General features: G+C 38.9%; 1 protein-coding gene across 1 annotated transcript in view; it reads left to right on the forward strand.

Annotated features, from left to right (window-relative positions):
* The window catches only part of LRRC69 (leucine rich repeat containing 69), a 76,025-nt gene continuing 50,631 nt past the window's right edge, over nt 961–26,354 (forward strand). The window contains exon 1 of the mRNA XM_005689249.3: nt 961–1,143. Coding sequence (XP_005689306.2) covers nt 961–1,143 — 183 coding nt within the window. The remainder of the gene's footprint in view (nt 1,144–26,354) is intronic.

Below are 26,354 nucleotides of genomic sequence, written 5' to 3' on the forward strand. Positions count from 1 at the left end.
CCATCTTTTTATTAGTGACATAACTTGTTGGTTAAATATTGTATATCATTTGCCTTATAGAATTTCCCAGTTTGGGGATTTGTCTGACTGTTTCCCTGAGATTAATTTAGCTTTTTTCTATCCCTCATATTTTCTGTAAATGGTATTTAGATATAGAAGCATGATTAAGCTCAGATTTAAGAATATTTAATATTGATACTGTGTAATTTTTATTGTATGACACCATGATAAACCTAAAAACAATATATGATTTTCTCAATTTTAGTGATGGTAAAATTGATTAGTAGGTAATTAACCTGATTTCATACTTGGAAAGTTCCCTGTCAACCTCTCACCTAATGCATTTAGCATCCAATTATCTTTATATATCCATTATTTCATTAGTTTTACAAAAATGGTGATTTTTCTAAATCTATTTTTTTCTTCCTCATTTATTGGCTTCAATTTTTCAATGAGTAAGAACTTTATTAGGTTACACAAAAATATGATTTGTACTGGAAAAGCAGAATAAGTGCTTCGTTTTTTTCCATTTATTATTTTTCAGTCTTAAGAGTTGGTTCCCCAGCAACTTCCAATGTAATCAGAGGCTTTCTTTTATTTTTATGATACCATTAGCTCTAGATTTTAATTTATTTTGGTCCATTCGTCATTCTTTGTGATTCTCAAATTTTCCCATTTTAGACTAATGGAAGCCCGCTGGTATGTTCTTTTGATGTGATCTCATTAGTCCTTGGTAATGCCATGTTTCTGGTATAAGATATTCTAGGCTCATCTTGTACATTTGCTGCCCTAAACCTGGAATCAGTTATTTTCCTTCCCTACCTTTTACGCAGGAAATTATCCATTGCTCCCACCTTCAGCATGATAGATCTCAGAATGTTTTTGTTTCCATGACACACCAATTCTGCAATTAGAGATTCCAAAGATGGGTAATAAGGAACCTGTTTCTCTTCCATACCCATGGCTGAAAGGTTATTAATAAGAGCACTGAAGGGTGGTAAAAACACTAAAATCATAACCTTAAATGGAAAGAACATAACAAAGATGCCCTCTGTGTTAGAAAAACTGCCAGGCCTGAAGACACTGTACCTTCAGAATAACCAAATTTCCAAAGTGTGCCCAGAGATAAGCAACTTGACCCAGGTGAGAAACAGCATTATCTTTTTCATATAGGTCATTACAGAGTACTGAATAGAGTTCCTTGCACTATACAGTAGATACTTACTAGTTATCTGTTTTATGTATAGTAGTGTGTATGTGTCAGTCCTAATCTCCCAACCTTTGTTTATTTTTCATCATCTACAGTCTTTTTCCTCTCCACTTGGTAAGATGGCAGCGTTAGGATCTGTAATCTACTTTCAGCTCACGTTTTCTCTTCCTCTTCACAAATTATAAACTTCTTACTTTTATGAGGTGTATAGTATTTACAATGTACCCAGTAATAACCATGATTAAATCTTTGTCTTGGAGAATTCTAAAATTCTAAAATGTATATTGTTAATAAGTAAGTATCATTTTGTTCAGTGGCTCAGTTGTGTCTGACTCCCTGCGACCCCATGGACTGCTGCATGCCAGGCTTCCCTGTCCTTCACTATCTCCTGGAGTTTGCTCAACATCATGTCCGTAGAGTCAGTGATGCCTCCAACCATGTTGTTCTCTGTTGTCCTCTTCTCCCACCTTCAATCTTGCCCAGCATCAGGGTCTTTTCTAATGAGTCAGCTCTTCGCATCAGGTGGCCAGAGTATTGGAGCCTCAGCTTCAGCATCAGTCCTTCCAATGAATATTCAGCGTTGATTTCCTTTAGGAAATGTACATGGAGCCAATCAAAGTACTATGATTATATTTTTGTCCTTATATACTGTTTTTGTTACCTTGGAGTTCCTGATGTCTTTCACTTATTCTAGTACCTTTTTCCTTTGTCATGGCCTCATTTTGAACTTGATCATATTACATATCCTATCAAATGTGCTTTTTCCTTGGGTGACTTCCTTCCAGGAGCCTCCATCCTCCTGCCCCAGTTTAAGCTAATCTAGGTTAGGTGAATACTTCCTGCTCGAATATCCTTGTGCATTTCTCCTGAATTGGAATCAGTGTTTCCTGTAACCATATTTTCTTCTTTTTTTTTGGTTTACTCACTTATTTTCTAGAAATAATTCTCCAGGCATCATCCCGATCTGCGTGTATCCTAAGTCTCATATCTAACTCTTTGTGACCCCTTGGACAGTAGCTCGCCAGGCTACTCAGTCCATGGGATTCTCCAGGCAAGAATATTGGAGTGGGTGGCCATGCTCTCCTCCAGGACATCTTCCCAACTCAGGGATGGACCCTGAATCTCTTGTCTCCTGCATTGACAGGCAGGATCTTTACCACTAGCACTACCTGGGAAGCCCCACCCTAGACTAGGTATGTGGTAATTAGATTTTTTGAACTTTTGCGTATTTGAAAACGTGTGTTCTTCTCTCCTGTTTGATTAATAGTTGTTTAGTAAAGAGTATAGATTGCAAAATATACTTCCGCAGGTAAAAAAAGATGATGAGTCTGATCATTAGTTTGTCTTCTTGTGGCTCCTTTGTTACTTTCCTCCTCATCCTTTGACTATTAGGAGAGACTCTAAATTTTGACTTCCCAGCTCAGTTTCCTTTAACAGGGTGTTGGCTCAGCTCAGCTCTTAACTTTTAAAGAAGAAATCACATCTTACTTTTAAAGAAGAATTCAGCTGATAGAAATTAGGCTTTTTGTGGTCCATCTTTAAAGTGCTTTACAAACATGCAGGCTCATGGCATTATTGTTTGACTGTTATGACCTAGTCAATATTTTTCATATAGAATCTCCAATGTTGTGGAATTTTGGAAAAAAAATGTATTTCCCTTTTATAATGGTGTTGAAGAAGCATCTCAAATAAAATGTGCTAGAAACCCTCAAATGAGGGGTAGAGATTATTTACACAGTTCTTCTCCAGGGGTTCTTCCCAACCCGGGGATCGAACCCAGGTCTCCCATGTTGCAGGTGAATGAACCTTCTGAGCTACCAGGGAAGCCCATTCTAGAAGCACCTCAAATGTGCTAGAAATCCGCAAATGATGGATAGAGATTATTTACACATTTCAGAAATATTGCTCATTTTGCCAGCTGCTAACAGAGAAAACAAAACTTTCCGAAAAGAGAGTGCTTGGAGAGCTGAAAAGAGCCCTGGATGAGTATCTGGAAGTCGTGGGTACTTCAACCTGTTCAGCTGTTCACCAACTAAACATAGGTATTTAATCTTCAGTTCAGTTCAGTTAGTCATGTCCGACTCTTTGCGACCCCACGAATGGCAGCACACCAGGCCTCCCTGTCCATCACCATCTCCCGGAGTTCACTCAGACTCATGTCCATCGAGTCATTGATGCCATCCAGCCACCTCATCCTCTGTCATCCCCTTCTTCTGCCCCCAATCCTTCCCAACATCAGAGTCTTTTCCAGTGAGTCAACTCTTCACATGAGGTGGCCAAAGTACTGGAGTTTCAGCGTTAGCATCATTCCTTCCAAAGAAATTCCAGGGCTGATCTCCTTCAGAATGGACTGGCTGGATCTCCTTGCAGTCCAAGGGACTCTCCAGAGTCTTCTCCAACACCACAGTTCAAAAGCATCAATTCTTTGGTGCTCAGCTTTCTTCACAGTCCAATTCTCACATCCATCCATGACCACAGGAAAAACCATAGCCTTGACTAGATGGACCTTTGTTGGCAAAGTAATGTCTCTGCTTTTGAATATGCTATCTAGGTTGGTCATAACTTTTCTTCCAAGGAGTAAGCGTCTTTTAACCTCATGGCTGCAGTCACCATCTGCAGTGATTTTGGAGCCCCCCAAAATAAAGACTGACACTGTTTCCACTATTTCCCCATCTATGTCCCATGAAGTGATGGGACTGGATGCCATGATCTTCGTTTTCTGAATGTTGAGCTTTAAGCCAACTTTTTCACTCTCCTCTTTCACTTTCATCAAGAGGCTCTTTAGTTCTTCTTCGCTTTCTGCCATAAGGGTGGTGTCATCTGCATATCTGAGGTTATTGATATTTCTCCCAGCAATCTTGATTCCAGCTTGTGCTTCTTCCAGCCCAGTGTTTCTCATGATGTACTCTGAATAGAAGTTAAATAAGCAGGGTGACTATACAGCCTTGACATACTCCTTTTCCTATTTGGAACCAGTCTGTTGTTCCATGTCCAGTTCTAACTGTTGCTTCCTGACCTGCATATAGGTTTCTCAAGAGGCAGGTCAGGTGGTCTGGTATTCCCATCTCTCTCAGAATTTTCCACAGTTTATTGTGATCCACACAGTCAAAGGCTTTGGCATAATCAATAAAGCAGAAACAGATGTTTTTCTGGAACCCTCTTGCTTTTTCCATGATCCAGCGGATGTTGGCAATTTGATCTCTGGTTCCTCTGCCTTTTATAAAACCAGCTTGAACATCTGGAAGTACACGGTTCACATATTGCTGAAGCCTGGCTTGGAGAATTTTGAGCATTACTTTACTAGCATGTGAGATGAGTGCAATTGTGCGATAGTTTGATCATTCTTTGGCATTGCCTTTCTTTGGGATTGGAATGAAAACTGACCTTTTCCAGTCCTGTGGCCACTGCTGAGTTTTCCCAATTTGCTGGCATATTGAGTGCAGCACTTTCACAGCATCATCTTTCAGGATATGAGATAGCTCAACTGGAATTCCATCACGTCCACTAGCTTTGTTCGTAATGATGCTTTCTAAGGCCCACTTGACTTCACATTCCAGGACGTCTGGCTCTAGGTGAGTGATCACACCATTGTGATTATCTGGGTGGTGAAGATCTTTTTTGTACAGTTCTGTGTATTCCTGCCACCTCTTAATATCTTCTGCTTCTGTTAGGTCCATACCATTTCTGTCCTTTATCGAGCCCATGTTTGCATGAAATGTTCCCTTGGTATCTCTAATTTTCTTGAAGAGATCTCTAGTCTTTGCCATTGTGTTGTTTTCCTCTATTTCTTTGCATTGATCACTGAGGAAGGCTTTCTTATGGGCCTTATTTTCTGCTTTCATTTTTTCAAAGCCACACTTAAGTGTTGAGTACCATCTATGTCTCAGGTAACTTAGCAATTAAAAGCAGGTGAAAATAACCTGCCTTCATGGAGCTTATGCTATAGTCAGAAGAGATGCAAGAAACAGCAGAAGAAGTCGGAATGTGAGGTAGTGATTAGTGCTAAGGAAAAAAATACAACAGAAAAAGCAGGCAGGACACGTTGTGGCTTTCAGGTGAAATGATGTAAGAGTCCTTGTGGTCTTCATAACTTGGTCATGCTTATGTCATAGTTCAAAGATGATAATTTTTACTCTTAACAATTTTCTATAAAATCCAGGAATGTGTTTTTCTAAAGTTAATTAGAATTCTTTTTTTGTTGCTACAGTTTGTAGTTTTATTAATAATGATTGAAACTCCCCCATGATATATATATATATATATATATATATATATGTATATATAAACACTTACATGGCATTAAAATAGTCTTGATATTTAAGTTCCTAATTTAAAAGTAATGTTTCTAAATTTTTGTACCATTTTGATACAAAATGGTATGAGATAGAATAGTAGCATCCCCCATGTATTGAGTGCTGGCACAATGCTAGGAAGGAAGTTTTCAAGGAAGTTATTATTATCACTGATATGATAATAAAATTTATGATTCAGAAAGAGATTAAGTTGCTTTTCAAGGTCAACAATTGAATACATGTATAAAATGAAGTCTCTTGAGGTGCTCTCAGCTCTGTTGTTTTATTATTTTATGCACTTAGAAAACCTGAGTTGTCTGAAGATGGCAGTTTTAAATACTATTAATACATATATTGTTCCAACTCTCCGTTTTACATGTCCATTCTTTTGACAAATACTTACCATTCATCATCTTGTGTCTATGCTGGTCCTGAGGATACAGATGTGAAAAAAACAAGGTCTTTGTCTTCACATTTGAGAATTAAATTAATGTTGCTATTAAAATTATTATCACCTTTATGGTCTGACTAGCAACACAAGGCTCGGAGAAGGCAATGGCAACCCACTCCAGTACTCTTGCCTGGAAAATCCCATGGACAGAGAAGCCTGATAGGCTGCAGTCCATGGGGTCGCTAAGAGTCGGGCACGACTGAACGACTTCACTTTCACTTTTCACTTTCATGCACTGGAGAAGGAAATGGTAACCCACTCCAGTATTCTTGCCTGGAGAATCCCAGGGACAGAGGAGCCTAGTGGGCTGCCGTCTATGGGGCTGCAGAGTCTGACACGACTGAAGCGACGTAGGAGCAGCAGCAACAACACAGGGATAAGTGGGACCAGAGTCTTTAGAGAATACAGACTTTATCTCTTTTTTCTTTGGTAATTGACTTGTGAAACTGGAAATTTTCAAATCGCTTCTAATGACTTGAAAGAAATGGTTGATGTCCTATAATTTATTTTGTATTATTGTTGGAGTATAATTGGTTTACAGTATTCTGTTAGTTTCTGTTGTACAACAAAGTGAATCAGCTGTATGTATACATACATCCCCTTGCCTTAGACCTCCGTCCCTCCCCCATCCCGCCCATCTGTATCATCAGGGACACTGAGCTGAGCTAGCTCCAGGTTCCCACTAGCTATTTTACATATGTAGTGTATATATGGAGACGGCAATGGCAATCCACTCCAGTACTCTTGCCTGGAAAATCCCACGGGTGGGGGAGCCTGGTGGGCTGCAAGTCCATGGGTTTGGGAAGAGTCGGACGTGACTGAGCGACTTCTCTTTCACTTTTTACTTTCATGCACTGGAGAAGGCAATGGCAACCCACTCCAGTGTTCTTGCCTGGAGAATCTCAGGGACGGGAGAGCCTGGTGGGCTGCCATCTATGGGGTCGCACAGAGTCGGACATGACTGAAGCGACTTAGCAGCAGCAGCAGCAGCAGCAGCAGCAGTGTATATATATGTCAGTCCTAATCTCCCAATTCATCCAGCCCTCCCCACCCCGGCTTTGTATCCACACGTCCGTTCCCTATGTCTGTCTCTATTCCTGCCCTGCAAATAGGTTTATCTATATCATTTTTCTAGATTCCACATTAATATAAGATGTTTGTTTTTCTCTTTCTGACTTATTTTACTTTGTATGACAGGCTCTGGTCCATCAACATCTCTACAAAGGGTCTGATTTCATTCCATTTTATGGTTGAGTAATATTCCATTGTATATATGGACCACAACTTCTTTATCTGTTCATCTGTCAATGGACATTTCTGTTGCTTCCATGTTCTGGTTATTGTAAATAGTGCTGCATTGAATACTGGGGTATATGTTTCTTTTTGCATTGTGGTTTTCTTGGGGTATATGCCCAGTAGTGGGATTGCTAGATAATATAATAGTTCTAGTTTTTTAGTTTTTTAAGAAACCTACTTTCTCTTCTCCATAGTGGCTATATCAGTTTACATTCCAACCAACAGTGCAAGAGGATTCCATTTTTTCTACACCCTCTCCAGCATTTCCTGTGTGTAGATTTTTTTTCTTGTATGTAGATTTTTTTTGATGATGGCCATTCTAACCAGTGTGAGGTGATATCTCATTGTAGTTTTGAATTTCTGTAGTAGTTAGTGATGTTGAGCATCTTTTCATGGGCCTCTTAGCCATCTGTATGTCTTCTTCAGTGAAATGTCTATTTAGATCTTCTGCCTATTTTTGTCCTTGGGTTGTTTGTTTTGATATTGAATTCATGAGTTTTTTGTATATTTTGGAGATTAATCCCTTGTCAGTTTCTTCATTTGCAAGTATTTTCTCCCATTATGAGAGTTGTCTTTTCAACTTGCTTATACTTTGCTGTGCAGAAGCTTTCAATTAGATCCCATTGGTTTATTTTTATTTTAATTATGCTAAGAGGTGGGTCAAAAAAAATCTTGATGTAATTTTTATCAAAAGAGTGTTTTACCAGTGTTTTCATCTTAGAGTTTTTATAGTCTCTAATCCTTTTTGAGTTTATTTTTTGTGTATTAAGCAGTGTTCTAGTTTCATTCTTTTACATGTACTTCTCCAGTTTTCCCAGCACCACTTTTTTAAAAAATTAATTTTTTGCTTTTTAATTTATTTTTAATTGAAGGATAATTGCTTTGCAGAATTGTGTTGGTTTCTGCCAAGCATCAACATGAATCGGCCGTATACATAGGTATACCTATGTCCCCTTCCTGTTGAAGCTCCTTCTCTCCTCCCACCCATCCCACTCCTCTAAGTTGTCACAGAACCCTGGATTTGAGCTCCCTGATTCATCCAGCAAATTTCCACTGGCTCTCTAATTTTACATATAATAATGTTTGTCTTAATGCTACTCTCTGAATTCGTACCCTCTGCTCCTTCCCCCTGTGTCTACAAGTCTGTTCTCTATGTCTGTGTCTCTGTTGCTTCCCTGCAGGTAGGTTCATCAGTACCATCTTTTTAGATTCCATGTATATGCATATGTAAAGTCTCTTCATGACTTTATATAATAGGCTCTAGGTTCATTCACCTCATTAGAGCTGAATGAAATGTATTCCTTTTTCTGTCCAAGTCATATTGTGTATATGCACCATAACTTCTTTATCTATTCATCTTTCTAGGTTGGACATCTAGGTTGCTTCCATGTCCTGGCTATTGTAAATAGTGCTGTGATGAACATTGGTGGTACATGTGTCTTTTTCAATTATGGTTTCCTCAGAGTCAGACATGACTGAGCGACTTCACTTATCACTTTCGTGCATTGGAGAAGGAAATGGCAACCCACTCCAGTGTTCTTGCCTGGAGAATCCCAGGGATGGGGGAGCCTGGTAGGCTGCCGTCTGTGGGGTTGCACAGAGTCAGACAACGACTGAAGCGACTTAGCAGCAGCAGCAGCATCAGGGTATATGACAGATAGTGGGATTATTGGGTCATATGGTAGTTTTATTCCTAGTTTTTAAAGAAATCTCCATGAATTCTCCATAGTGGCTGCATTGATTTGCATTACCACCAACAGGGCAGTACAGTTCCCTTTTCCCCACACCTTCTCCAGCATTTAGTTTGTAGATTTTTTTGATGATGGACAGTCTGACTGGTGTGAGGTGATATCTCATGGTAGTTTTGATTTGCATTTCTCTAATAATGAGCTTTTCATGTGTTTATTAGCCATCTGTATATCTTTTTTTGAGAAATGTCTATTTAGGTCTTCTGTGGGTTGTTTGTTTTTCTGGTATTGAGCTGAATGAGCTGCTTGTATATTTTGAAGATTAATGCTTTGTCAGTTTCATTTGCTGTTATTTTCTCTCATTCTAAGGGATGTCTTTCACCTTGTTTATAGTTTCCTTTGCTTCCAGCACCAGTTATTGAAGAGACTGTCTTTTCTCCATTGTGTATTATTGCCTCTTTTGTCATGGATTAGGTGACCGTAAGTCTGTGGGTTTATCTCTGGGCTTTCTATCATGTACCATTGATCCATATTCCTGTTTCTGGGCCAATACCATACTGTCTTGATGACTGTAGCTTTGTCGTATAGTCTGAAATTGGGGAGCCTGATTCCTCCAGCTCCACTTTCTTTCTCAAAATTGTTTTGTCTATTCTGGGTCTTTTGTGTTTCCATACAAACTGTAAAATTTTTGTTCTAATTCTGTGAAAAATGCCATCAGTAATTTGATAGAGATTACATTGACTCTATAGATTGCTTTAGGTAGTATAGTCATTTTCACAATATTGATTATTCCGATCCAAGAACATGGTATGTATGTCTCTCCATTTGTGTCATCGTTGATTTCTTTCATCAGTGTCTTATAGTTTTCTTCACATAGGTTTTTTGTCTGCTTAGGTAGGTTTATTCTTGTGTATTTTATTCTTTTTCTTGAAATGGTAAACAGGATTGTTTTCTTAATTTTTTTTTACTGATCTTTTGTTGTTAGGTTATAGGACTACAAGAGATTTATGTGCATTGCTTTTGCATCCTGCAGTTTTACCAAATTCACTGATGAGCTCTAGTAGTTTTCTGGTGGCATCTTTAGAATGTTCTATGTATAGTATCATGTCATCTGCAAACAGTGACAGTTTTACTACTACTTTTCCAACTGAGATTTTTAAAAATTTCTTTTCCTTCTCTGATTGCCTTGGCCTGGACTTTCAAAACTACATTGAATAATAGTACTGAGAGTGGACATTGTTGCCTTGTTCCTGATCTTAGACAAAATGATTTCAGTTTTTTACTCTCAAGAATGATATTTGCTGTGGGTTTGTTTTAATGACCTTTATTATGTTTAGGTAGGTTCCCTCTATGTCCACTTTCTGGAGAGTTTTCATCGTAAATGGGTTTTGTATGTTGTCAAAAGCTTTTTCTGCATTTATTGAGACTATCAGATGGTTTTTAGTTTTTGTTAATATGGTGTAGCACACTGATTGAATTGTGTAAATGTTGAAGAATCTTGCATCCCTAGGAAAAATCCCATTTGATCAGGGTGTATGATCCTTTTAATATGTTGTTGGATTCTTTTCACTAGTATTTTGTTGAGGATTGTAGTGTCTGTGTTCATCAATAATATTGACGTGTTATTTTCTTTTTTGTGTGTGTGCTGTCTTTGTCTGGTTTTGAGATCGGTGTGATTGTGCCATCATAGAATAAGTTTGGGAGTGTTCCTCCCCATGCAATTTTTGGGAATAGTTTGAGAAAGATAGGCATTAGCTCTTCTCTAAATGTTTGGTAGAATTTGCTTGTAAAGCCATCTGGTCCCAGACCTTAATTTGTTGGAAGATTATAATTATAGTTTCAGTTTAATTACATATGAGTGGTCTGTTTATATTTCTTCCTGGTTCAGTCTTAGAATGTTGTACTTTAGTATGAATTTGTCCATTTCTTCTGGCTTATCCATCTTGTTTGCATATAGTTACTTGTAATATTTTCTTATGATCCTTTGTATTTCTGCAGTGTCAGTTGTAATTTTTCTTTTTTCAATTCAAATTTTACTGATTTGAATCCTCTCCCTTTTATTCTTGAGGCATCTGGCTAATGGTTTATCAATTTTATCTTCTTAAAAAACCAACTTTTACTTTTATTGATCCTTACTCTCATTTTCTTCATTTTTGTTTCATTGATTTCTCTTCTGATCTTTATGATTTCTTTTCTTCCACTAAGTTTAGGTTTTATTGTTCCTTCTGTGGTTGCTTTAGTTGTAAGGTTAGATTGTCTACTTGAGATTTTTCTTGTTTCTTGAGGTGACGTTGAATTGCAATGAACTTCCCTTTCTGAAGTGCTTTTACTGCCTCCCATAGGTTTGGGGTCATCATGTTGTCATTGTCATTTGTTTCTATGTATTTTTAAAATTTCCTCTTCTATTTCTTAAGTGATCTCTTGGTTATTTAGTAATGTATTGTTTAGCTAGCGTGTTTTTATTTTAATATTTAACTTAATACTTGTTTTCTAATCTCATAGTATTGTGGTCAGAAAAGATGCTTGATAAAATTTTGATTTTGTTAAATTTACTGAGGCTTGATTTGTGACCCAAAATATGATCTATCTTAGAGAATGTTCCATGTGCACTTGAGAAGATTCTATATTGTGTCACTTTCAGCTGGGATGTCCTATAGATATCCATTAAATCTACCTGGTGTATTTTGTCATTTAAAACTTGTATTTCCTTATTTATTTTCTGCCTTGAAGATCTGTCCATTAGTATATTTGAGGTGTTAAAATACCTTACTATTTTGATTTCACCTTTTACTGTTGTTAGCATTTGCCTTATTTATTGAGATGTTCCTATGGTGCTCCTATGGTGGGTGCATAAATGTAATTGTTAAAATCTTTTTCTTGGTTTAATTACTTTATCATTATGTAGTGACCTTCTCTGTCTCTTGAAACAGTATTTTAAAGTCTATTTTGAGGAGGACTTCCAAGATGGAAGAATAATAAGATGGGGCCATCACCTCCTTCCCCACAAATGCATCAAAAATTCATCTGCATATAGAACAGCTCCTTCTGAACACCTTCTGCATGCTGGAAGGAAAACCCAGACTTCCAAAAAGGCAAGCCGGTCTCCTTAGAATGAGATAGGGCAAAAGATAAAGATTAAAAAAAAAGAGAAAATTTCAGGATGGGGAGCTGCATTCTGGGAAGGGAGTCATGAAAGAGGAAAAGTTTCCGCACACTTTGAAACCCCATCATGGACAGGGTGGACGGAAGTGCAACAGCCGGTGCTCAGAAGGCAAAATGGAGAGAATTCACCACAGAGGTCATTGCCGAACAGCGTGTAAGAGCCAGAGAGCGGCTGGCATGCCTGCCTGCAGCAGAGGAAGGGGAGGGGTGCTGAGGCTCAGGCTCAGGTTTCGGCCCCAGGAGAGAGCACTGGTGCTGGCTGCTGTAAAGATACTCTGAGGGGTCTAGTACGACACAGTTGGGGGAGTTGAGGGAAAAGACTGGCCGTCCCAGAGAGGAAAGAGATCTTTCTTTCCAGGCCATTCTTAACTCCGTGCAGTCAACAGACAATGGCTGCGTGCCCATCAGTGGCCACCAAAACTGGCCAAACCAGTAAGAGTGCTGCTGGCATTAGGTGTGACTGCTGTTTATGATCCCAGAGCAGGAAACATAAGCCACTAGCTACTGCCAAAGCTAGGGGAAGTGCCTGACAGCAGACAAAACACTGCCGCTGGGGTCCCAACCCCAGATAACATCTGCCACCAGGTGGTGAGCAGGCACAGGTTACTGCCCACACCTTGCCCAGAGCTTGAGCAGCTTGGCTCTTCCTAGGGAGTCATAACCCAAGGCCAACTCCTCTGGGAGAGCACACGTGACATCTCAGACTATAACGACATACCACAGGTTCTACTACTGCAGACACTCATTGGTACATCACGCTGAGTGATGTCATATACTACCTTCTCTGCAGCCCGATTGAAAAAGTGGACCTAATAAGCCTTGGTCTTTGCCCCGTCTTGCCTAGGTGGGGAACAGACACTGGAGGGCGACCTACAAGCAAAGGTTAGCCCCAAACCAAAGCTGAACACCAGGGGCTATGTGACTGAAGAATAGAAAGGGAATTAGCTCCTGCAGCTTCAGGTGTAGCAAACTAAATCCTCGCGATTAGCCTGAGACTGGATTATAGGGGCAGCTGTGGCCCTTGGGAGCAAATACAGGCTGGAGTAAGCCCAGGTCTGAGACTGTGCTGACCCTACTCTGCCCACACAGGTCCAGAGACCTTCCTAGAAATTCTAGAGAACTTTCTGAGTAAGCACATTGACTGGAGCACACTATGTGGGATGGAAAACACAGAAATCAGAAGGACATTCCTCTTACTACCACTCATATAATTTTCTTATTCTTTTTCATATTATTCTAGTGTTGGTCTTTCTATATTATTCCATTTTTATTTTGTATAACTTTTTACTTTTTAAAACTATCTTATTTTTAAATAAATTTCCCTATTTTTACAGTTGTTGTTATTGTTCAGTTGCTAAGTCATGTTCAACTCTTTGTGACCCCATGGACTGCAGCACACCAGACTTTCCTTTCCTTCACTGTCTCCCAGAGTTAGTGCAGAGTTATGTCCATTGAGTCAGTGATGCCATCCAACCACCTCATTCTCTGATGTCCACTTCTGTTCCTGCCCTCAGTCTTTCCCAGCATCAGGGTCTTTTCCAGTGAGTTGGCACTTCACATCAGGTGGCCAAGGTTTTGGAGCTTTAGCTTCAGCATCAGTCTTTCCAATGAATATTCAGAGTTGATTTACTGTAGGATTGACTGGTTTGATCTTGCTGTCCAAGGGACTTTCAAGAGTCTTCAGCACCACAGTTCGAGAGCATCAAGTCTTTGGCACTCAGCCTTCTTTATGGTCCAACTCTCACATCCACACATGACTACTGGAAAAACCATAGCTTTGAAAAAATGGACCTTTCTTGGCAAAGTCAACAAAGTACCCTTTAGTTATGTTGCATTTTTGGCTATGCTTTTGATTTTGTATTCTTGCTAGTCTAGGTTTTGTTATTCATTTTCATTTAAGGATTTATTGGCTTGATTGCTCTCTTCTTTTTTGACTCCTGTTTTTATCCCCCCTCACTTTTTTTTTCTTTTTCCTCTTTTTCTCTCTCCTTTTTTCTTTGTAAGGATGTGAGTTTCTGTGGGTTTTCTGGGCTGTTCAGTGTGCTTTCACCATTAATCTTCAGGTCTTATCTTCTATGCTATATGGCCTGTGAAGTCTTGGGTCAGACGTAAACCCCCAAGGTGGGAGACCTGAGTCCAGGATTTTGGACCATCAGAGAACTTCCGACCCCGTGGAATGTTAACTGGCATGAGCTCTCCCAAAGGCCTTCATCTCAACACTATGACCAAGCCCACCCAAAGGCCAGCAAGCTCCAGTGCCAGACACCCCACACCAGTCCTTCAGGAAGACAGGAACAAAATCTGCACATTAGCAGACGGGCTGCCCAAAACCATACCAAATATATAGACACCCCAAAACACACTACTGGACATGCACTGCCCTTCAGAGACACAGGATCTACTTCTGTCCACCAGAACACAGGCAAAAGTCCTTCCAACCAGGAAATCTTCACAAAGCACTAGTCCAACCCCCACCCATGGGGGACAGACTCCACAATTATTAAGAACCATGATCTTCCAGCTGACATAAAGAAGACACAAAACACAGTAAATTAAGCAAAATGAAGAAGCAGAGACACGTGTAGCAGATGAAGGAACATGGAAACACCCATAAGACAAAGAAATGAAGAGGAAATAAGCATTCTACCTGAAAAAGAATTCAGAATAACGATAGTAAAGTTGATCCAAAATCTTGAAAATAAAATAGAGGCTCAGATAAATAGACTGGATGCACATATCAAGAAGATATGATAAAAGGTTAATAAGACCTAGAAGAAATAAAGAAGAGACAATCTGCAATGTGCAACGAAATTACTGAGATTAAAAATACACTAGGTGAAACCAATACCAGAAATATTAAGGGAGAAGAATGGATAAGTAATCTGGAAGATAGATTGGTGGATAAAGGAAGCAGAGCCAAATAAAGGCTAAGGATAAACAAGGACTGTCTCAGAGACCTCTGGGACAACATTAAGCACACCCATATACAAATTGAAGAAGAGGACAAAAAGAAACAGTATTGAGAAAATATTTGAGGGGATTCTATTAGAAATGTCCCTAACATTTGAAAGGAAATAGCCATTCTAGTCCAGGAAGCCCCGAGAGTCCCATACAGGATTAATCCAAGGATAAACATGCCAAGACACATATTAATCGAGCTAATGAAATTTGAACACAAAGAACAAATATTAAATGCACCAAGGGAAAAGCAACAAATAACATACAAGGGAATCCCTTTAAGGCTAACGGCTCATCTTTCAATAGAAACTGCAGGCCAGAAGGGAGTAGCTTGATATACTCAAGTGATGAAAGGAGAAACCCTACAACCAACATGCTATTGAGCAAGGATCTCATTCCTATTTGAAGGAGAAATCAAAAGCTTATAGGCAAGCAAAAGTTAAGAAAATTCAGCAACACCAAACCAGCTTTACAAAAAATACTAAAGAGTTGTGTCTAGAGAAGAAATATAAGAGAAAGAAAAGGCCTACAAAAAACCCCAAAACAATAAAGTAGGTGGTAATAGAATCATCAGTTCAGTTCAGTTGCTCAGTCATGTCCTACTCTTTGTGACCCCATGAATCGCAGCATGCCAGGCCTCCCTGTCCATCACCAGCTCCCGGAGTTCACTCAGATTCATGTCCATCGAGTCAGTGATGCCATCCAGCCATCTCATCCTCTGTCGTTCCCTTCTCCTTCTGCCCCCAATCCCTCCCAGCATCAGAGTCTTTTCCAATGAGTCAACTCTTCGCATGAGGTGGCCAAAGTACTGGAGTTTCAGCTTCAGCATCATTCCTTCCAAAGAAATCCCAGGGTTTATCTCCTTCAGAGTGGACTGGCTGGATCTCCTTGTAGTCCAAGGGACTCTCCAGAGTCTTCTCCAACACCACAGTTCCAAAGCATCAATTCTTTGGCGCTCAGATTTCTTCACAGTCCAACTCTCACATTCATACATGACCACAGGAAAAACCATAACCTTGACTAGACAGACCTTAGTTGGCAAAGTAATGTCTCTGCTTTTGAATATGCTATCTAGGTTGGTCATACATATGAATAATTGCTTTAAATGTAAGTTGAATAAATGCTACCACCAAATCACATGGAATTACTGGATGGATACAAAAACAAGACCCCTTATATATGCTGTCTACCAGAGACACAATTCAGAGGTAATGACACCTACAGAATGAACGTGAAAAAGATACTCATGCAAATGGAAATCAAAAGAAAGAGTAGCAATACTCAGATAAAATGGACTTTAAAATAGTTACAAGAAATAAGGACACTACATAATGATTACAGGATCAATCCAAGAATAAGTGACAATTAAAAATATATATGCACTCAAGAGGACCTCAATAAATAAGGCAAATGCTAGCAACAATTAATGGGGAAATCGACAGTAAGGCAGTAATATTGGGGGACTTTAACACTTAATTGATCACCCAGACAGAAAATTAATAAGGAAACACAAGCTCTAATGGATCCATTGGACCAATTGGACCTAATTGATATCCACAGGGCATTCATCCACAAACAGCAGATTTCACTTTTTCTCAAGTTCACATGGAGCTTTCTCCAGGATAGATCACCTCTTGTGTCACGAATCAAGCCAAGGTAAATTATAAGAAAATTGAAATTGTTTCAAGCAGGTTTTCTGACCACAGTACTCTCAGATTAGATACCAAATACAGGAAAAAGAACACAACAACAAAACAAAACTATAGAAACACAAACACATAAAGGCTAAACATCATACTTTGAATGAACAAGAGGTCAGTGAAGAGATAAAAGAGGAATTGAAAAACACTCATCTCAAGACATTGATTGCAATTAAAGCAGTGTTAAGAGGGAAATTTATCACAATACAAACCTACCTCAAGAAACAAGAAAAACATCAAATAAGCAACCTAACCTTATACTTGCAGTAAGAGAAAAAGAAGAACAAAAGCTCCAAAGTTAGTAGAAGGAGTGAAATCACAAAGATCAGAGCAGAAATGAAAAGAAATGAAGGTGGCAATAGCAAAGATCAATAAAACTAACAGCTTGTTCTTAGAGAAGATAAAATTGTCAAACCATTAGCCAGACTCATCAAGAAAGAAAGGGAGAAGACTCAAATCAATAAACTTAGAAGTGAAAAAGGAGAAGTTAGAACAGACAATGCAGAAATACAAAGGATCAGAAGAGGCTACTACAAGTAAGTATATGCTAATAAATTTCACAACCTAGAAGAAATAGACAAATTCTTAGAAAAGTGTAACCTTCTGTAATTGAACCAGGAAGAAATAGAAATTAAGAACAGACCAATCACAAGCATGGAAATAGAGTAGTAAAATATCTTCCAACAAATAAAAGCCCATGGCCAGAGGGCTTCACAGGCAATTTCTATCAAAATCTTTGAGAAGAGCTAACACCTATACTGTTCAAACTTCTCGAGAAAATTGTAGAAGAAGGAAAACTAAACTGAACGTATGAGACCACCATCACCCTGAATCCATAACCAGTCAAAAATGCTAGAAGAAAAAAGAAAACTACAGGCCAATATCACTTATGAACATAAATGCAAAATCCTCAACAAAATTCCAGCAAACAGAATCCAACAGCAAATCAAAAGGATCATACATTGTGATCAAGTGGATTTTATCCCACGGATGCAAGGATTCTTCAATACATACATATAAAACAATGTGATGCACCATATAAACAAATTGAAAGCTAGAAGCTGTATGATCATCTGAATAGATGCAGAGGAAGCTTTTGATCAAATTCAACACCCATTTATGATTTAATAATAAAACAACCCTCTCCAGAAAATATGTATAGTAGGATTATACCTCAACATAATAAAGGCCATATATGATAAACTCACAGCAAATATTATTCTCAACAGTGAAAAACTGAAAGCATTTCCTCAGGAACAAGACAAGGGTACCTACTCTCACCACTGTTACTCAACATAGTTTTTGAATTCCTAGCCACAGCAATCAGAGAAGGAAAATAAATGAATCTTGATTGAAAAAAGAAGTATTAATAAAATTCTCATTGTTTGCCGACAAAGGTCCATATAGTCAAAGCTATGGTTTTTCCAGTAGTCATGTATGGATGTGAGAGTTGGACCATAAAGAAGGCTGAGCCCCGAAGAATTGATGCTCTTGAACTGTGGTGCTGAAGACTCTTGAAAGTCCCTTGGACAGCAAGATGAAACCAGTCAATCCTAAAGGAAATAAATCCTGAATATTTACTGGAAGGACTGAGGCTGAAGCTGAAGCTCTAGTACTTTGGCTGCCTGCTGTGAAGAGCTGACTCATTAGAAAAGACCCTGATGGTGGGAAAGACTGAAGGCAGGAGGAGAAAGGGATAACAGAGGATGAGATAGTTGGATGCCATCACTGACTCAATGGACATGAGTTTGAGCAAGCTCCAGGAGATAGTGAAGGACAGGGAAGACTGGCAGTGCTGCAGTCCATGGGGTCACAGAGTGGGAAATGACTGAGTGACTAAACAACAGAGGTGTGAGCAGTTGAAAATAAAACCCTTAGAATGGAAGAGAATAATAGCAAATGAAACAACTGACAAAGGAGTAATCTCCAAAATATACAAGCAGCTCATTCAACTCACTATCAGAAAAGCAAACAATCCAATCAAAAATTGGGCAGAAGACCTAAACAGACATTTCTCTAAAGAAGACATACTGATTACTGATGGCTAATAAATACATGAAAAGATGCTCAACATCACTAGTATTAGAGAAACACAAATCAAAACTACAAAGAATATCACCTCATACTGTTCAGAATGGTGAGCATGAAAAAATTTACAAAGAAGAAATGCTGAAGAGGGTATTGGGAAAAGGTAACGCTCTTGCATTATTGCTGGGAATGTAAATTGATACAATCACTAGGGAGAATGGTATGGGGGTTCCTTAAAAAAAAACAACAAACAACTAGGAATAAAGCTACCATATGACCCAGCAATTCTACTACTGGGCATATACTCTGAGGGAACCATAATTAAAAAGACATGTACCTCAATGTTCATTGCAACATTGTTTACGGTTGCTAGGATGGGGTTGCACAGAGTCGGACACGACTGAAGTGACTTAGCAGCAGCAGCAGCAGGACGTGGAAGCAATGTGGATACCCATCAGAAGATGAATAGATAAAGAAGTTGTGTTACCTATATACAATGGAATATTACTCAACCATAAAAAGGAACACATTTGAGTCAGTTCTAATGAGGTGAATGAACCTACAGTCTATTATGCAGAGTGAACTAAGTCAGAAAGAGAAAAATAAATATGCTATATTAATGCATATATATGGGATCTAGAAAGATGGTACTGATGAACCTATCTTTAGGACAACAATGGACACTCAGACAGAGAGAGCAGACTTGTGGACACAGGGAGGGAGAGTGAGGGACAAATTGAAGGACTAACGTTGAAATATATACATTAGAGTATGTAGAATATTTAGCCAGTGGAAATTTGCTGTATGATTCAGGGATCTCAGACTTGGTGCTGTGTCCATCTAGATGGCTGAGATTGGGTGGGAGGTGAGAGAGATTCAAGAGGGAGGGAACATATGTATACCTACGGCTGATTCATGTTGGTGCATGGCAGAAACTGACAATACTATAAAGCAATTATCCTCCAACTAAAAAATTCATTAAAATATTGTCTATTTTGTATGATATGATTATTGCTATTCCTGCTTTCTTTTGATTTCCATTTGCATGTAATATTTTTTTTTCCATGCCCTTACTTTCAGTCTGTATGTGTCCCTAGGTCTGAAGTTGGTTTCTTGTAGATAGCATAGATACAGGTCGTCTTTCTGTATTGAATCAGTCAGTCTATGTCTTTTGGTTGGAGGCTTTAATCTGTTTACATTTAAAGTAATTATCAGTATGTATGTTCCTGTTGCCATTTTCCTAATAGTTTTGGATTTGTTTTTGTGGATGTTTTCTTTATCTTTTGTCTGTCTAGATAAATTCCTTAGCATATATCAGAAGGCTGGTTTCATGGTGCTTAGTTTTTTTGGCTTTTGCTTGTCTATAAACCTTTTGAATCTGAATGCAATCCTTGCTGGATAGAGTAATGTTGGTTGTAGGTTTTTCCCTTTCATCACTTTAAATATATCCTGCCATTATCTTCTAGCCTGTAGTTTCTGCTGAAAAATCAGCTGATAAACTTATGAGGATTCCCTTGTATTATTTTCCTTTGCTCCTTTCAATATTTTTAAATTTTAATTTAGTTTCGTTGGTTTGATTAATATTTGATTCTGTATGTTTCTCCTTGAGTTTATCCTGTATGGGACTCTGGACTTGGTTGACTATTCTCTTTCTCATGTTAAGGATGTTTTCACTATAATCTCTTCAGATATTGTCTCAGACCCTTTCTCTTCTTCTCTAGGACTCCTATAATTCAAATGTTCCTATGTTTAATGTTGTCCAGAGCTGTCTGATACTGTCAGACTGATTTTTTTTTTCTTTATTCTGCTCCTTGACAATTGTTTCCACCATTCTATTAATATCTTCCAGCTCACTTATTTTTCTGCTTCAGTTAATCTGCTATAGATTCTTTTTAGGGTACTTTTCACTTCAGTTACTGTGTTGTTCATTACTATTTGTTCTTTAGTTTTTGCTTTTTAGTTCAGTCACTAAGGCGTGTCCAACTCTTTGTGATTCCATGGACTGCAGCACACCAGCTTCCCTGACCTTCTCTGTCACCCCCTTCTCCTGCCCTCAGTCTTTCCCAGCATCAGGGTCATTGCCAGTGAATTGGTTCTTCATATCAGATGGCCAAAGTATTGGAGCTTCAGCATCAGCATCAGTCCTTCCAATGAATATTCAGTATTGATTTCCTTTAGGATTGACTAGTTTGATCTCCTTGCTGTCCAAAGAACTCTGAAGAGTCTTCTCCAACATCACAGTTCAAAAGCATTAATTCTTAGGCACTCAGCCTTCTTTATGGTCCACCTCTCACATCCGTACATGACTACTGGAAAAACCATAGCTTTGACTAGATGCACCTTTGTTGGGAAAGTGATGTCTGGTACTCTTCCATCTTGACTCTGCCTCTGTCCTGTAACATAGGATGAACGCATTTGGCCTGGGACTGTTGAAGAGCTGGGATATCAACAGTGTTCAAAGAAGGACTTTATTTTAATTCTTGAGGGTGGAGGCCTTGTCTTGTCCCTATTGACTGCCACTAAGTAAACCACTGAGTGTCGACTTGAATGGGATGGGATGTAAGCCATTCTCAAAGTCCAACTTAATCAAGCACAGGGCTGTCATGATTATGGCACCATCTAGAAACTAAGATCCTTTATAGGTAGGTCACTCAGAGCTTTAAAATCCCGAAAAAAACAAATAGCCTTTATTTCTGATTCCGTGCAGTGTATTTTGACATGCATCATAAAGTCCAGTGGTAGTACAGCAATGATCTCCTTGAGTGGTTCACATGTGTGGCTGCCCAGGACAAAGATATGGTCTGTGATAGCTTTTTATTTGACCTTAAATAATTGACAGTAAATAAGGACAACTCTCAGCAGAGTTTGGTAGTTTGTAAATTGTCTTTATAGCCATAGTTTCTATTTTTCATACTTTTACGGTCCTTTTGGATGACCCCTAACCCAATCACCTCCCTCCCTTCCTGCCTTCCTCCTTTCCTGTGTTTAACAAATAGTTCTTGTGCCTGCTAGTAGACTAGCACTCTGCTAGATACTGGCAGTACGAAAAGGAATGAAAACATCCGTGGGTCCCTACTCTTAGGTTTAGTGGGGAAAAGTAACCAAATATACAAATAGATGTAAAGTTATAATTGTGAAAAGTGTCATGAAGAAGAATTATGTTGTGTTATGAGGAACTGTAGTCAAGGTCAAGCATGACATCTAATCTCTAAAGGATCCCTGTGACCTCTAAAAACTATTCCCTTAGAGCCCAAAGTTAATCCTATGGGAACTGGCATTTCTTATTCAACAGTGTTGGAAAGAATCTCTGGCAGTCTTAGCACAAGATTTAACAAGGCATTTTATCATACTGTCCACAGCTTCTAAAGAAAAGACTAAAGAAGCAAGGATAAGAGTTCCAAATCCCCAAAAAGAATTACAACGCAAAACTCATTCCATTAAAATGTAAAACTTTAAATGTTTGGAAGAGCTAAGCGTTTGGATGTTTGAGGACCTGATGTCATCGTACTGTTTGTCCACATCAAGCCTGTCCTTTGTCCTGTCTCATTCACTGGAAATGCGCTCTTCCTCTGTCAAGCATAGGCAATGCCTTCTGTTTGCCAAGCCTGGCTTTGCTGTCAAAACAGGGCCTCCTTATACTGTGTACGCTGTCTTGGCACCTAGTGAATTCCTTCTCTCTACCCTAGTTTGATTCCTCCTTTTGCCCCTGCTTGTATGCCCAAGGCTGCATTAAACCTCTTGAACCCCCACTGGAACTTCTGCTTCTTCCTCTAGCTGTCAGATCTCCAGAAGAGCACCAACCTTCTTTTCTCACTTTGCTGACTGAGCATATAATGTGTCTGTGCCTCCCTTGACTCATCTTGTGCAGAGTGCCTTAGCAGTGTTGGCTATTCATAAAATTTTAGCCCCTATCCATTGGGTTTTTAACTAAATGATCTAAGGCAGCATTCAACTAATATTTGCTGAACAGCTATTATATGCCAGACACTGTTTTCTAATGCTAGATGAGTGACAGCATTGCAAAGAGGCCCTATTTTTGCAATATTTCCAACTTTGTAGTAAAGGTAGGATATATGCATGAGTCACTATAATACAAAGGAGAAGATAATAATTGGTCATAGGAAGTACACAGTGCTATGCAATCTCAAAAGGAAGACAGCTTCCTGGTGAAGGTGATACATGGAGGAGAAGCAAGTGGGAGTATTAAGCACGATATCCATTATAATAATTAGAGAACCAAGGTATAGTAATAGTTTAATGGAAATTCTGAACACATTATCATTGTAGAAACAATAAAAAAGTTTACAGCAAAATTAACTGTTTAATAGAAAGTCATTCTGTGGCCAACAGAATAACAGATATTTTTCTCTTTGCTGAAAATGTCATTCAAAAGTGGCTATGAATTTAGAAATCTTTGGGAAAATGAATTAGAAATCATTAAGAAAACAAACGGGCTCAACATTTGAAAACTGAGTTGAAGTGTCAACATAGAAGCACTCCTAGCACCATATATGTCTAACATCTTGTTCCATGGTCTTCTCTTAGGTCTAAAAGATTATAGTTAGCATTTTATAATATCCATTATTTGCCAGGTACTTCATTATATTGTCTCTAATCCTTAAGACAGCCCTGAAAAGTAGATACTAGTATCTCCATTTAAAAAATAAAAATAAAAAAAAAAAGAAAATAGAAAGGGTGACTTAGGAATTTGAGTGACTTTCTTGAGATCCCAGAGCTAGTACATCGCATAGCAGATGGTCTCCAAAGCCTGTGCTTTACCTACTGCAAAATACTGACTAGATGGTGTAACCTATAGAAAAAGAATAAAATGAGAGATCCATATATTGCATACAATTCCATTGTGTTTGTATGTGTAATGAGTGTATGTATTTTATGCATATATATGATCATTCTGAACAGCAATGAATTCTTTTTAAAAATAGTTTAAAATTGCTATAAATAGTGCATATAATGTAGAAATTAAGAGTATAGGCCATTGGGTGATGTAAAACTGCCTAACGAAATAAAAAGCCACTCATTACCGTGTTCATGAAGAAGATATAATAGTTGCTCACTTTATCTGCTGCACTAGGTGACTTATGAAGCTTTTCTTTTTTTAATATTTATTTACTTGGCTGTATTGAGTCTCTGTTGCAGCATGCAGGATCCTCCATTGTCGCGCACAAACTCTCTAGTTGTGGGGCATTGGCTCAGTAGTTGTAGTGTGTGGGTTTAGTTGCTTTGGTACCCCAAAGATATACACATCCTAATCCCCACAATCTACAAATACGTTGGATCATATGTCAAAGGGAAAAGAAGGGTGAAAATGAGATTAGAGTTGTCGGATCATCCTGATATAAGGAGATTATCCTGGATTACCTGGGTGCACCCAGTGTAATTATGAGGGTCTTTAAATGTAGAAGAGAGCTTCAGAGTAATGTGATCTGAGAAGGGCTTGACCAGCTGTTGCTGGCTTTGAAGACAAGAGGGGGATCAGATGTTGAGGAATGTGGGCAGCCTCTGGAAGCTGGAAAAGGCAAGAAAACAGATTCCCTCCTAGAGTCTCCAAAATACACACACCCCCTACAACACATTGATTTTAGGTCAATGAGACCCATTCTGATAGCTGGTCTGCAGAGTTGTAAGATAATAAATTTGTATGATTTTAAGCCACTAACTTTTTGGTAATTTGTCATAGCTGCAATTGGAAACTAATACAGTCACTGACTCTGGATTAAGTCTTTCAGTAGCATGGCTACCTGAATATATTTTAACTTAAGCTTCACAAAAGAATAAGGCCTCCAGGATGGATGCATTTTTTTTTTGTTTGTTTTGTTTCGTTTATAGGATAATGGTAATTCTCAGAGGAAAGCATGAATTTCTGAAGCAAAATCTTTTCCATGAATTCTAAGGACAGGGAATTTCATTGTAAATATATCTATGTCTACTTTATATTAATTTAAATAATTGACATACATTCATACCAAATACCAGGTGGTATTTCAATATAAACCACAAACTGCCTTAATTTTCTTTTTAGTTATTTTTCTTGTCTTATGTAAACTCAATAATTTGTCAAACTCCCATGATTCCTTTTCTTTTACCCTTTAATATTAAAATTCTGAAGTATGGAAGTTGTAATGCAATCTGAACGGTAATCTATGCCGCTGCTGCTGCTGCTAAGTTGCTTTAGACGTGTCCGACTCTGTGCGACCCCATAGGCGGCAGCCTACCAGGCTCCCCTGTCCTTGGGATTCTCCAGGCAAGAACACTGGAATGGGTTGCCATTTCCTTCTCTAATGCATGAAAGTGAAAAGTGAAAGTGAAGTTGCTCAGTCATGTCCGACTCTTAGCGACCCCATGGACTGCAGCCCACCAGGCTCCTCTGTCTGTGGGATTTTCCAGGCAAGAGTACTGGATTGGGGTGCCACTGCCTTCTCTGACGGTAAGCTATGCTGCTAAGTCACTTCAGTCATGACCGATTCTGTGCGACCCCATAGATGACAGCCCACCAGGCTCCTCCGTCCCTGGGATTCTCCAGGCAAGAATACTGGAGTGGGTTGCCATTTCCTTCTCCAGTGCATGAAAGTGAAAAGTGAAAGCGAAGTTGCTCAGTCATGTCCGACTCTTCACAACCCCATGGACAGTAGCCACCAGGTTCCTCTGTTCATGGAATTCTCTAGGCAAGAGTATTGGAGTGAGGTGCCATCACCTTCTCCTAATGGTTTTCCCTACTTTCTTCATTTTAAGTCTGAATTTTGCAATAAGGAGTTCATGATCTGAGCCACAGTCAGCTTCTGGTCTTGTTTTTGCTGACTATATTCATTGGACCTGAAGGTGAAAATGAAAGTTTCTCAGTTGTGTCCGACTCTTTGTGACCCCTTAGACTATACAGTCCATGGAATTCTCCAGGCCAGAGTACTGGAGAGGGTAACCTTTCGCTTCTCCAGGGGATCTTCCCAACCTAGGGATCGAACCCAGGTCTCCCACATTGCAGTTGGATTCTTTATCAGCTGAGCCAAAGGGAAGCCCTGCACCCGAAGGTGGAGAAGCTCTATAATCAATCTGATTTTCGTATTGACCATCTGTAGAGTTGTCTCATGTTGTTGGAAGAGGGTGTTTGCTATGATCAGTGCATTCTCTTGGCAAAACTTGGTTAGCCTTTGTCCTGATTCATTTTGTACTCCAAGGCCAAACTTGCCTGTTACTCCAGCTATCTCTTGATTTCCTACTTTTTCATTCCAGTTCCCTATGTTGAAAAGGACATCTTTTTTTGGTGTTAGTTCTAGTAGATCGTGTAGGTTCTTCATAGAACCATTCAATTTCAGCTTCTTCAGCATTAGTGGTTGGGGCATAGACTTGGATTACTATAATATAGAATGGTTTGTCTTGGAAATGAACAGAGATCATTCACGTGTTTTGAGAATGCACCCAAGTACTCTATTTCAGACTCTTTTGCTGACTATGAAGACTAATCCATTTCTTCTAAGAGATTCTTGCCCACAGTAGATGTAATGATCATCCGAATTAAATTTGCCCATTCCCATCCATTTTAGTTCACTGATTCCT

This window comes from Capra hircus, chromosome 14 (genome assembly GCF_001704415.2).
Source record: "Capra hircus breed San Clemente chromosome 14, ASM170441v1, whole genome shotgun sequence".
Classification (NCBI taxonomy): Eukaryota; Metazoa; Chordata; class Mammalia; order Artiodactyla; family Bovidae; genus Capra; species Capra hircus.